General features: G+C 32.1%; 2 protein-coding genes across 3 annotated transcripts; one reads left to right on the forward strand and one right to left on the reverse strand.

The window, feature by feature from the left end:
- The first annotated feature begins 1,640 nt into the window (after positions 1-1,640).
- On the forward strand, positions 1,641-6,430 carry LOC102581425 (transmembrane emp24 domain-containing protein p24delta3-like). Of its 2 annotated transcripts, XM_015309563.1 has the most exons (5): positions 2,623-3,474; positions 3,663-3,737; positions 4,338-4,553; positions 5,917-5,993; positions 6,091-6,430. In XM_015309563.1, exons 1-5 carry the CDS (start codon positions 3,469-3,471, stop codon positions 6,233-6,235), a joined length of 519 nt encoding a protein of 172 aa, XP_015165049.1. In that variant the 5' UTR covers positions 2,623-3,468; the 3' UTR covers positions 6,236-6,430. The 2 variants fall into 2 exon arrangements, with proteins under 2 accessions (XP_006349385.1, XP_015165049.1); XM_006349323.2 differs by lacking the exons at positions 2,623-3,474; positions 3,663-3,737 and adding an exon at positions 1,641-1,960.
- A 1,334-nt stretch (positions 6,431-7,764) lies between these two features.
- LOC102581755 (F-box protein At1g10780) lies at positions 7,765-10,754 on the reverse strand. The gene is made up of 4 exons (XM_006349324.2): positions 10,670-10,754; positions 8,762-9,498; positions 8,401-8,681; positions 7,765-8,304 (listed from the first exon to the last, which is right to left on the reverse strand). Exons 2-4 carry the CDS (start codon positions 9,492-9,494, stop codon positions 8,068-8,070), a joined length of 1,251 nt encoding a protein of 416 aa, XP_006349386.1. The 5' UTR covers positions 9,495-9,498; positions 10,670-10,754; the 3' UTR covers positions 7,765-8,067.
- Between the last annotated feature and the right edge of the window lie 3,099 nt (positions 10,755-13,853).

Raw genomic sequence — 13,853 nt, forward strand, 5'->3', positions numbered from 1 at the left:
AGAACGGTCTAAAGTCTTGTTATCTGATTAAATATATTAATTAATTAAAGTATTACTACTATATATGTATCTTGTAACAATTGTTTCTCCCTCGTTCATTTATAATTTTAACGTTTGACTTTGCATGCCTTAAAAGAATAACAAATAATGTACATATTTATTATTAATGCAAAATAGTTACAATAGGATTTCATATTTATGGGAAATTATGACAAACAGTTTAAATGCATTAGAAGGTCAAATCTAGATCCCAATGGATAACAGTAGTTTAGGCAAATTCTACCAAAAGTTTGGCAAGTCATTAGTTCCATCTTCCATTATTCCAAAATCATGATGATCAGTATTACTTTCTCCGTCCAATAATAGTTATCCACTATACTAAAATAGTTGTTCAATAATACTTGTTCAATTTAGAAAATCAAGAGATAATTTACTTTTTGTATTTATTTTATCCTTGATATTAAATACTATTTATCATTTACCACATTTTTCGAAGCATTAAATTTAATAAAGTCAAAGGATAAAATAGTAATATTAACCCTATTATTTATTATTTCTTAAGAGGTGTGTCAAGTCAATAGTGGACAACTATTGTTGGTTGGAGGGAATAGTAATTAATTTAGAATAATTAACTACTAGTTATGGTACGTAGAGGGTAATTTAAGAAACATCGACAAATCCAAGTTTAGAAAGTTGTTTATGTAATCTAGTTTTGCATTAAACATGTAAAATTCATTTTTTACATGTCCTTTTTCTCATATGATTTGGCACTTAAGAAGTACATTTTGAAAGGTTTAAAGCACAAATGGTTTAATTTATCAAATATTAGAAGAAAAAATGGTATTACTAATTACCCAAATGATTTGGATATATCTTTCCATCATTAATATTAAGTAGTCCATATACTTTCTCCATTCACTTTTATTTGTCCACTAATTTAAAAATATATTTTCACTTTTACTTGTCATTTTTAACATATCGAGAAAAAATAATTATTTTTTTTATTAATAACTTATTTTTCAAGACATAATACTGCTAAATATCAATTAATATCATGCATGTGGGCTGTGGCTGCGCGCTGTAGCTCGATGAGGGAGATTAATCATAGTCCAACTAATTCTATCTACCTCTTTCCTTCAGTAAATACACTCCCCATGTAAGAAATGCATCTTCGCTGTGAAGGAATTGTTTGTAAATTGTGGGAAGATATAGAATTAACGAATATGTGGTAAGTGGTAATTGTGTGTTATTTGTAGTTTTTATTAAGATATCGTGTTATGATTTATGAATAATGTATTATCTAATTTATTATAAAAATAATACTAAACTTATATTATGAATATTTTTTCATAATATTTAGAATTTATGATCGTATAAATCATGTTTTATTATTAAAATTTATTTCCAAAAGCTATGCAGTGAACACCAATTTTAAATAGTGGTTTAAATTAATTAAGACTAGTATGAAAATTTTAAAAATAAATTATTTCAAATTATAATAAGCTGACATTTCTTTGAGACGAATTAATAAGGAAAGTGTGTCACATGTCCGAGTATAATTTTAAGGAAAAATTAGCAAAAACTAGTCAAAATTCACCAAAGAGGCCCATGGATCCTATAATGGGCTCACATATGTTCATCCAAAACATACACTGTAAATAATTAATCAATTGCAAAATACGAGAAGATCGATCTCCTTCTCCGATTTCCATTTTTGAAGATCCCAAAGCTCTGTCAGTCAAAATTCTTCAAGTAAAAGGGAATGATGGGTGACATGAGCAGATGGATATTCTTGATGGTACTCTGTTTATTGCACAAGGGACAAGCTATATGGTTGACTGTTCCCCCCATTGGAACTAAATGTGTTTCTGAAGAACTTCACAACAACGTCGTCGTTTTGGCTGATTACTATGCCCTTCCCGATGATCATACCCATCCCAGCCCCACCATTTCCATCAAGGTATCCCCATACTCCGATTCTATCATTTTTGTTTTATACTCTACTCTGTATTAGTTAGCTGCCCCGTGAACAACGACCGGGTACCAAATCTTGGGTAGAGGGTTTTTGTAGCTGGAATTCGAACCTGGGTTTTAATTAGTTTTAGTTTAAGATTAGGGAATGCATAGTTTGCTGGCGTACTTCAATTCTTCTTTATGTAAATGAATCTGTGATTTGATCTGCTTAAACGGTAGTTAGGCATGATCTTCTTTGTTTACATTGGCACCTCACATACAATAGGTATTAGATATTTGGCTTTGGTCAATGATATGATGCTGCTGAAATTGATTTTGGTTCTGCTCTTGCTCCTGCATCATCATATGATTCAATTTGCTGCAATGTCGTTGTACTTGGCGCTGCTAGTTATTTCACCCTATAAGCTTAATCCAATTTCTAGCTGAATTTTAATTGTAGCCTTGTGCTTTAGTTGGCCACATGATAATATCAACTTAGGCTCTACATTCTACATCAATCTTAAAGGTTTTAAGATTGGACGTGTCACTTGGCATCATGGGTTCCAAGGGAAAAGCTAGGGGGCAGACATGACTGTCGCTCCCTGAATTTACATACCCCCCCCCCCCCCCCACACACACACACACACCAGTTTTTTGCAACATTTCCTTAAGCAGGTTCTGTCTGCAGCCTCCTTGTTTAACCTGCTTGAGCTTGCTGTGTGGTTGGATACAAGTATGGAAAAGTTAGCATAAGTGACATCTAATTAGTTGTTGAGAGTGAACTGTATAAACTCGTCTCAACTTGACCATGTAATATTTGATACAGTTACAATTTGAATCTTGTTACATTTAACATATACCTATCTATAAAGTAGACTATTAGAAATTAGAAAATACTAAAATATCCCAACTCTCCATACTGTACAGAAAGCTCTTTAAATCTGCTACATTAATCATTTTAGGTGAAACTCACAGCAAATAAAATTGTGCATGCTTATTGATAGGAGTGTGATTAGTTAGTATATAGTGTGATGATTTTACTTATTTGATGCTGATATGTTCTTTGTTCCTTCAAAAGAATTTAAAAAAGTTATCATCTTTATTGATACAAATACAGTACTCTCCTTTTTCTAGTTCATAGAATAGGGATCCTACTTATACTTTATACTCAACTGCTTGTCAAAGTTGAGTCTCTTGAGTTATCTGTTGACAAGGGTGCAGATTTTCAAAGCCATACTGTAGGCAGATTAAGTCTTCAGGCTTTTGGCAAAAGATAAAAGAAAGCCACTACGTAAATCTTCTTTTCTTGTCACCTTGTGTCACGTTCATGCAGGTGTTTTTATTGTGGTGGCTCCATACAGGAAGACGTAGGCCCTGAAACCATAACAAAGACAAGACAATTACAGGGAGGACGAGAAATATGTGGGTGGGCAGATTAAGTCTTCAGGCTTTTGGCAAAAGATAAAAGAAAGCCACTACGTAAATCTTCTTTTCTTGTCACCTTGTGTCACGTTCATGCAGGTGTTTTTATTGTGGTGGCTCCATACAGGAAGACGTAGGCCCTGAAACCATAACAAAGACAAGACAATTACAGGGAGGACGAGAAATATGTGGGTGGGCAGATTAAGTCTTCAGGCTTTTGGCAAAAGATAAAAGAAAGCCACTACGTAAATCTTCTTTTCTTGTCACCTTGTGTCACGTTCATGCAGGTGTTTTTATTGGATTACCGTTTAGTACGAGGAGCGGTAAGGAGGTATATTTGCATGGAGAAAGTGGAGGAAAATGTATGTGTAAGTTAGCATTATGGGAGAGATTCCTTGCCAAGCCTGCAAATATTTCAATAGTCACACCTTAAACTACCCTGCTCTCCCATAACTAAGTAAATAGATGGTTGTATTCAAATAATTTTTGTCCCAACCTTGTCTTCGATTGCATAGAACAGATTAAACGCTTAGGATTATAGTATTCTTAGTTTAGTTGTTTATGTTTCTCTACTGCTTCACCTTCTTGTTTATTGTACTACTAAAGTCTAGACAGCTCCAATGATTCAAAGCATCAACTCATAAGCTGGGTAGCGTATTATGTTTGTATATCCCTGATTGCTCGATTAATCGATAACAAATATTAAATCTCATGGGCTTGTGCCCTGAATGACTCTGTCTCTCTCACACACACACATTAGGAGGTGTTTTAAACTTAAAGTGGTATTGCGAGTGTTTTCTCGAGATTCAAGTTTCTTTACTTTGTTTTACTGAAATAGTTTATCGTCCTTTTGTTGGCTAGAACATCTGTACAAATTTTACGGGAAATGTTGTGTATGATTTATCATATTTCATCATTTCTGCTATTGTAGTGAATCTTATAGCATGTTATTACTCTTGCAGGTCACCTCACCATTTGGGAACACCCTTCATCACAATGAGAACACGACACATGGTCAGTTTGCCTTCACAACAACTGAGGCTGGCAACTATCTAGCTTGTTTTTGGGTTGAAGATGGTCATAATCCAGGAGGTAAGAGCTTAAATGTTGGCCTTGACTGGAAAACCGGAATTGCTGCCAAGGATTGGGAATCAGTTGCCAGAAAGGAGAAGATAGAGGTGGGACCTTATTTTGTTGTCCTTTCAGATTTTGATCTTCGTTCGTAACATAATTGTCTGAAACCAAAGTGTGCTAGTTTGAAGAAAGTACGGACCCTCAAGGGACAAAAGGGGACTAAAAGCTATAAATTTGAAGCATGTTTCACTAACGAGTCAATAAGGCCATAGTTTAATAATGGTATAAATGAATCTAGAGTTCGTTAATGAGGGAAGTCAATGCCATCGATGTCATTTGGATTTGAAATCATGGAGAGCTATGGAGAGAGCGTCAATTAGTAAAATCTCTTATTGTCCACAGTTTGAAGAAAAAAAAGTATTGGCCTATTCTATATGGCATCTATATTTTGGGACATCATAATTGTTTGACACAATTTCATTTAATATCATGTCATACAAATTTAAAGAACGTAAATTCCATTTAACTATTTAAATTGAACTGTTTTATGTGATATTTCTCAGTCAAACAAACATTCTGTTAAAATTTAATATTTTCTCCATTATTACTATTTACTAATTTAGTACATAAGTCACAGATTCATAAATATTGTGTCCAATCATATATTATCATATGAAATTGGACAGAGGGAGTACGAGGATGATTCTTACTTTGAGTAAGATAGTCAATAGGGAATAAGTAACCTGATTTATACCCTCACAGTCAATTTAACTGCCAAGAGAAATTATGTTGCTTGTTTGTTTGTTTATCCTTTCCTTGGTGTGGTCCTTTCTGGACCCTGCATAAAGCGGGAGCTTTGTTTACCGAACTGCCCTCTATGTGCATTTGAACACTTTGCCTTAGTTGGTAGAAGACCCTTTGTTTATGAACCATTTATGCATGGTGGTCCTGAGCATATAAGGTTAATTCATAACTTTATGCTGAGGTTTGAGTTCATTAATTCCTTTGTGTGTCTTTGCTTATTGTTTCTGGAGTTGGTAAGTGGTTGGACACATGGATGTTCTCCTTCTTGTGAGGGTGGAGGGGTGGCCCCATGGACTTTGTGACCTAGGATGTTCAAGGAGTTAACTATCAAGCTTTAGCATTAATTATGATTTGATTATGAAAGCTAGAATTGTCACCTTATAAATCATTCAGGAAAAAGGCTTTGTGGAAGCTTCATTCCGTGATGGAAGTTGAACTCAATGATTCATCCAAGATCAGGACAATTTAGTTTAGCACTAGAAAATTCTGACAAAAGCTTGTATTGTAACTTGTTTAAGCTTTGGTTATGTAGTTGTTATCTCCTTCTGTACAATTGATACATCGGTAAAGGATCATACTTTGGCTTTTCTTTTCCCGATAAGTAGATTAATAGATCTTTTCTGGAAGCTGTAGAAATTTTACTCAAATTTCTGCCTCTAGTAGGGTATTGAACTTGAGCTGAGAAAGCTTGAGGGAGCTGTGGAGGCCATTCGTGAAAATTTGATTTACTTAAAGACCAGGTACTTTTTAAAATATGTTTATAGATGCAATGCTTTTGGTTTACTTAACTTGCTCTTGTTCTTTCACCTTTATACCATCTTCTTTATGTCCTTCCAGAGAAGCAGAGATGCGGGCGGTTAGTGAAATAACTAACACGCGGGTGGCTAGCTTTAGTCTTGCATCCTTGGGAGTCTGCGTCCTGGCAGCGGTTTTACAAATTTTGTATCTGAAGCGATATTTCCAAAAGAAGAAGCTAATTTAGACTTTCTTTAGTTGAAGTTGTTCTTCACTTGATCATTTCAGTGGACATTGTTGTTGACTTGTTGTACATTCTCTGAAACAGTCTTGCTTATTTAAGCAGCAGAATTCTCTCGACTTTTGATTACAGGTTCATCTGAATTCATAATTTTCAACACAAAGTGTGTGTATGTCTATATTAATTATGTGTGAGTAAAAATTTACTAAAATCCAACAAATGTATTATTCTTAAATCCATAATTTTAATGTTAAATCCGTTAATTTTAAATTTTGGATTCGCTTCTTTTACTGAGAGCTCATTCTTGATATATTTCTTAGTTGTCATGATAATTCCCTAAGTTATGGAATTGCCTCGATAACAGCTAGTATAGCTATTGGTAGGGATGAACATGGTACAGTGTGGTATGTTAGCATTCTTAAATTTAATTTCGGTGATAAATTGATAATTATATTGTTCGACTTTGATTTACATATATCCATATAATAGAAATATATGATTTTTCCTTTTCAAGAGATGTCTCATTTATGTCATACTAACACCTTATAGGTGCAGAAATATTCAAAAAATAAAATAAAAATACAAGCAATTTCATAGTTAATCAATTGCACAAAAAAAAAAACATTTCAATCAAGAAAAAATAGTTGAAATTCAAACCTTTAAATAATATGTTTGCTGGCCATATAAATTATTTATGCTATTGATATATATTATAACTATGATACATTAATTTAACTTAATATATATTGATAGTGTAAAGAATTTATATAATGGGTACATTATCTGCTTTTTATGTAATAACCAATTCCACTTATATAACTATCTTATCTAGTTCAAAGAGGATTTGTAAAGTATTTCGTGTTTGGGTTAACAAATTTGTTAATATTTTTATTAATTTAAGTGTTCTTAATCAAGTACATTACAGACTCATTACTCATACATACATTTTTATTCCTATATTATATTATCATAAAAATAACACTCCACATATTTTTCCCATAGTTAAGGAGGTAGTAATTATTGAAATATGATAGTCAGACATTGTATTAGTAACAAAATTTGACATCACATGTGATAATAATCTTCGATGATTTTGTCATTAAGATTGATTGAAGCTAAACATCTCAATAACATAATAGAATTTATCATTTTGCTTTCCAAAAATGAATTTTATCAATAGAGAAATGCTTGTAGGACAATTTTAAAACATAACAATATGTAAAAAAAACATGTCATTGGCAAAGGTAAGAACGAGTGAGCGAAGCCCTCAATTAAGTGGCTTTCCTCTACTGTAAGCGAAGCCCTCAATTGGATACCGGAGACCCATAATGTTTCATAGGAACAGCTTTTCCAATAATAAGCTGACAAGCCATGACTAGTTCCACAAATCTCACTGCATTAACCATAGTAAACTCCTTCTCGTTGTACTATGGACATTACATTGACCATAGTAAACTACTGAACTCTTTTTCTTAGTACTGACAATATAGAAGCTTTTGCAATGATATAGCAAAAATTGAAAATTAAGCATCTCAATTTCCAAAAAAAGCAAGGATTTCATCTAAAACCAAAGAAATTCATATATGATTTCCTCAAAGCCTCTAATCTGGCTTAAAATTTAAAACACCTGAGCTCCAAGTCTGGCTATAAAATTCAGAAGGTACAAAAATCAAAGTGCAAATGTCTAGGAACTGAGAAGGACATGGTCCAAGTATGTTCCTATAAAAATCAAAGAGAACAAGGAAATATCCAATCATTATTCAATTGAAACAATGGGTGTGCTGCCCTTCCGAGGACCCTGCTAATGCGGGATGCCTTGTGCACTGGGCTACTCTTTTTTATTCAATTGAAACAATCCTGCGATGACTGTGAGTGAATTTGCAAATATCCTCAAAAAAATCATCTGTACTGCTATGGCTGCTCTTCATCTGAAGAATTCTTATTCTCATCTTCCTCAGTTTCTTTCCACAGTTGATTAGAGACTCTAGAGTACTCATCTTTTGTTCAGCATTCAGTGGCGACCTCACGGTGACTACAACCTCCTCAAGGCAAGGGATCGTAAATCTGGAGTCCACCTGCAAACATCCAAGATTTCAAATGTCATGAACTAACTAAACAAACATTAAGTGCACCATGAGGAACCATTGAGCAAGGAGAAACTAAAGACTCACATTTCTCAAGCTGTTTCTCTGGCAAAGAGCAGCAAACATGGCACCATGGATTTCAAATTTTGTTAGCTTGGGATGACTGTTAAAGAAATCAACAATATCAATCTCAGGAAATGGCTGAAGAGCATCAAAATCCCCGGTGAATTCCACCTTCATGAGGAGATGCTTGACTTCACTTGCCAATTGAAGCATATAGTGTATAGCACTCCAACACCATTGAACTCCTCTCATCTCCAATGACTCAAGTGCCACAAGCTTTCCAAAATCAAGAGCACCAACCCGTCCTACAATAAAAGTTGGTTGATTGTGATACTGTTTAAAAGTAGAGCACTAAAATAGTATTTAAAAATGGAATTTTCAGTACCTGCAGTATTAGAAATGATGAGGTCTCTGAGAAATTGAGTCACAGGGACTCTGATCCCACTAAAGCCTTGCACTTCCAAATGTTGAAGCTTTGGAGAATTGACAGTAAGGGAGCATTTACCTAAGCCATTGAAATCAAGTTTGCATTTCTCCAGATGAGGAAGCTCAATAAAGACATCTGTCAGTCCTTCACAACCAAGGAGCAACAGGTTACTCAAATTGGGGCAAGCCATTAATGCAGCATGGAGGTTAGAGTCATCTGTTACTGCACCAACTATTTCAAGATTTCTAAGCTTATGGAAAGTGTGCCATTTTGGGCCACGAGTCATATTCACACCCCAAAGTTTCAATGACTCCAAATTCGTTGCTGCTCCGATACTATCCAACTTCCTGGAGCAAGAATTCATATCAACAAGGTTGTCATCCATCTTTAGTTCAAGCTTCCGTAGAGAATGTCCTGCCAATGAAAGCCATGACGCTAGGCCAGAACCACTAAAAGGACAGTATACAACAAGTTCTTCCAATTTATTAATTGATGAAACCATGTGCCCAATAATGTCATCAGGAGAGAACCTCTTAACATCATCAAAAATGTTACGAGGGAAGACAAGCTTGTTGAGATAAGGAATTGACTCCTTCCATCTCTTTGATACACAAGAAGCAGAAGCCACATCTTTTGCATTGGTTACATAGACTAAGATGCACGGGACAATGGCATCTGGCAAAAAGTCCATTTTTCTGGGTAGAGATATCAAACAGGTTATGGTCAGTTACAAATCATAACAAAAGAAAAAAAGCAACATCAAAATTTTAAGCACCTTGATTACAGAAGGTTTAAAATTTTCATCTGTTAAAAAAATAATAATCTTGAACATAAAAAACAAATATTATCATTATTATCCAACTGTCAAATTAAATCATGAGGCTAACTCGCACTCCAAAAGCTAGCGGAAAAGAAAAGATTCCTCAAGTCTTTTAAGGAAGCTAGGGTTCTCAACCTTCACTAGATGTGGGATTCATTCAATTCATCCCACTCAAAAAAAAGTACATATGGTAAAAAGTTGTCATTTTTAGTAATCCGTAATGAGTAAGCCAGAACAAAGATCTACAGACTACACGGATTAACTGAAATGGCATATGGTAAAACGAATCCATGATTATATGGAGAAATGACCACATTGGAACACAAATACAACATTAGCCAATATACACAGCTTAATTATCAAAGAATTAGATGAAACTTCATTAACATAACATATACATCTATAGATTCAAACTTTGGCAAGGGAAAAATATCAGAATTTTAACTAAACCAATGCAAACATTTGTCTTTTTCAGCCTTAGATGCAGATTTAATATAAACATATATATCTCATCTATAAATTAAAACAGATATGAACCTACATCAACTGCCCAACACTTAAATCTACTAACGCCAGCTGGGGGTTAGGGTAGCACACAAATCAGGAGCAGAAATTAACGATTGACCCATGTAAAGAAATTCTTTGATAACGAACAATTAACATGAATTTCATCAGATTAACAAACACCAAAAACGAAATGTAGGTTCATGAAACAAAAAAGATTAAATCTTTGAACAACCAAATTAACAATCTAAATTGATAAACTACAGAATCAGTTAAACAGAAGCTTACGATGAAGGATTCAGTCAAGTTTTCGGCTTTCAGCAACAAAGAAGATGCACAGATTTAAGCTTATTCAGAGCAGAAATTAAAGAAGACCCATGTAAATAAATCCATCGATAACAAATAATTAACATGAATTTCATCAGATTAACAAACACCAACAACGAAATGTATGTTCATGAAACAAAAAAGATTAAATCTTTAAACAACCACATTGACAAACCCAATCGATAAACCATAGAATCAAGAAAAGAGAAGCTTACGATGAAGAATTCAGCCGATCTTTATGCCTTCCCCAATGAAGAAGATGCTCAGATTCGAGCTTATTGTAGAGAGAGAAAGAGATATAGAGAGAGAAAGGGGAGTGAGAAAATGGTGAGGGCGCGGGTATATATGGAGCGCTGTGGAGCTGTTTTCAAAATTCAAAAAAGTTTGTGTTATTTTCATGCATGCAAAAAATGACCCGCTTCGTTTTTTAATTTTTGGACCGTTTGTGAGCCTTTTTTTGAATGAAAATTATTCAAATAGCGCCTTAACAACACATGTTAACTTCTTCTTTTAATTTTACCCTAAGTCCTAAATTTTATACCATGTGTGAATATTGTTCCCTTTATTTCAGAAATATTTGTCTTTTTCTCCAAAATATTTTCCAATTTGAAATTTGAAATTTAAATTATGTCATACATAGGAGTATTGTTCGTCCATATTTTTTATTCAGATTTATTTTTATTCTACAGAAAAAATAATAGTGAATTCGATTTTTAGAGTCTTATGCTAATACGTGCATGAATATTTGAATTGATTTCACTAGTTTGAGTCGTTTGTGTAGAGTGTTATTCATCACATGTTTTATTCAGATTCATTTTATATTGGTGAAAAAAAATAATGTACATTTTAGGGTAAATTATGTTTTTAAGTGTTTTACGTTTATACGTGCATGAATATAATTGGATTGATCTCACCAGTTTGAGTCGCGTGTTCATGTGGATTATTTATTTATATTCTTAAATAAATGCGTTGATTCTCGAGGGTTTTGGGTAATTTGATATCACTTTCCTTGATTTATAGATTTATTTCCATAAATCTAGAATAACTTTGCTTTTTTTGGCTTCCGGATATAGATTTTGAAGTTGAAAATTTGAAACTTAAAAATTTGAGTTTTGAATTAGTGGTTTTTGAAACTTGTAGTAGTGTTTAGAATAAAAATGATTTTTTGTGAGTAACACTGTAATTTCTCTCAAAATCCTTTTGAAATTTGAAAAAAATAAAAATTAAGACAGATTTTCATAATATGATTCAAAATCTTTGGTCAAAGATTTATTTAAAGAATTTGTTTAAGGTATAAATCGAAAAATATCTGGTCAAACATATAATTAAAGATGAATTTTTAAAATATGATCTAGAATTCATGGTCAAAGCTAGCTTAAGACCCATTTGACCCCAAGAATACTTGGAAAATTTTTGGGAAGTGGTATTGGGTCATATAACTTGACAAATATATTTGGCAAGTATCCCAAGTTTTCAAGTACTAGAAAAAAACTAGTATTTGAGTCAAGTTCTAATATTTAGAATTTTAAAAAATTCAAAAATTACCCCAAATTTTATATTTTATAAAAATACACATTATTTATTAGTTTCAACTAATATTTGTTACTACCTCCACCGAAAAAGTTTGAGTTCTAATTTGAGTGACAAAATTGAGAAAAAAGAACAATTTGTGTATAATGAGTTGTAATTATAACCGAATCAGTGACAAATTTGAGTATGTGATTAATGTATTGTCTTGCCTATGTTGTTATTTTGTTATTGTTGATTGTTATCAATTATATTATAAGGTTATTTTTTAATGAAATATATTCATTATAAAATGATGATACAAATTTATGGGTATTTTAATAGTTTTTAGAACTTATGAGTATAAATTATATTTTTTGAAATAGTCAAATATTTTTGGGAAAACTTGGGCCAAACATATGGTGTAAAAAACCTGGCCCAAATATTGTTTACCAAAAATACTTGGAAACTTGAGGCTAAACGCTAGCTTAGACTTTATAGTTTATTTGTGCAAATATTATTTACTATTTTTTACATCAACTAAACAAAAACTATGAAAAGTGATATACATAATATATTCTACTCAGATACATCTTATAGTGAAAATGTAATATGTTTTTTTAAGTAAATTATAGAATTTGCTCTTAGACGTATATAAACATTTGGGTTAATATTACTAGCTCAGCCACTTTTATGGATCATTAATTTAAATATTTATGTTAGCACATATTGAATAATCTTGAGGATTTTTGGTAATTTCAAACCACTTCCTTAATGTAATTTTAGGTTTATCTTTGTCGATTTATCATAATTTTTCTTTTTATTTGAATTTTTTATTATTTATCATATACAAAAAATATTTAACGCTTTCAAGGTTTGTTATTCCAAATAAGCAAATGTTTTCAAATAATTTTTTGTGTTTAACTCCCATTATTTGAGGGAGGCTAATTTTATGACCTAAAATCAAACCTGAACGAGAGATTCTATAATAGTCATTTTATAGCTCTCTAAGATGCAATATAACTAATACTAGTTTTTGTTTTTATTGAGTTTTGAATAAATCACCCCTACCACCCCAAAAAAACATCAAATATGAAAAATTTAATTAAAATAATATAGTGTGTTAATCAGAATAAGTTCTACCTCATTTTATTTGGTACAACATACCTTTTATTATATTGAAAATATTTATTTATTTATTAGACGACTTATAGTAATGAAGTTTAAATGTGAATAGTACTTTCAAAAGTGTTGGAGTGCTTGGTCCTATTTGTTTTTAAATAGATATTTATTTTTTAAACAAGTTGATTTTGCAATTTTTAATATTCGAGTTTATGAATTGGTTTCAGTTGGTGAAGTTAATAAATTATTTATGTGTTCATTTCAGAACTTTGTTTTAAAGGGCTCTTTATTCAATGAATTGCATGAACAAGTGATCGATCCATGAATTTTAAGTGTTTTCCACATGGTACAAAATTAAAATCAAGATCAAATTTCTATTTAAAGAGTTTGGTGAGTTATTATTTGTTTGGAATCAATTAATTGTTTGTTTGCGAAGTTTGATATTTTATTGTAATGAAGTTTAGTATATATATATATATATACTGTATTTTTTTTTTAAAAAACAATCAAACATAAGAAAAGTTAAAATATTTTCTAATTTTTTTTTTCTACCTGCCAAAAATTTAAAAACCTGGCAATTTGCATGCTTATATTATTGTTATACAGTGTAACTGTGTACATAGTTAAATTACATTTAACCTGATTATTTAATGGGCAGTTTTGTTAATTTCATCTTTATATTCGAATAAATATTTGCTTAGAAGTTGGAACTAATTAACCAAATATAACTGGCTAATTATTTTTATTATATATTAACCAAACACAGTATAG

The sequence above is a fragment of the Solanum tuberosum genome, unplaced genomic scaffold (genome assembly GCF_000226075.1).
Source record: "Solanum tuberosum cultivar DM 1-3 516 R44 unplaced genomic scaffold, SolTub_3.0 scf00105, whole genome shotgun sequence".
Taxonomy (NCBI): Eukaryota; Viridiplantae; Streptophyta; class Magnoliopsida; order Solanales; family Solanaceae; genus Solanum; species Solanum tuberosum.

Bases quoted from the DNA above. Each gene is read 5' to 3' on its own strand.
- LOC102581425 (XM_006349323.2), top strand. From the start codon at position 1,763: ATGATGGGTGACATGAGCAGATGGATATTCTTGATGGTACTCTGTTTA. The intron at 1,961-4,337 runs GTATCCCCATAC...TTACTCTTGCAG, and splicing joins GCCCCACCATTTCCATCAAG to GTCACCTCACCATTTGGGAA. The intron at 4,554-5,916 runs GTGGGACCTTAT...TGCCTCTAGTAG, and splicing joins CCAGAAAGGAGAAGATAGAG to GGTATTGAACTTGAGCTGAG.
- LOC102581755 (XM_006349324.2), bottom strand. From the start codon at position 9,494: ATGGACTTTTTGCCAGATGCCATTGTCCCGTGCATCTTAGTCTATGTA. The intron at 8,682-8,761 runs GTACTGAAAATT...CTTTTATTGTAG, and splicing joins CATCATTTCTAATACTGCAG to GACGGGTTGGTGCTCTTGAT. The intron at 8,305-8,400 runs GTGAGTCTTTAG...GGATGTTTGCAG, and splicing joins AGAGAAACAGCTTGAGAAAT to GTGGACTCCAGATTTACGAT.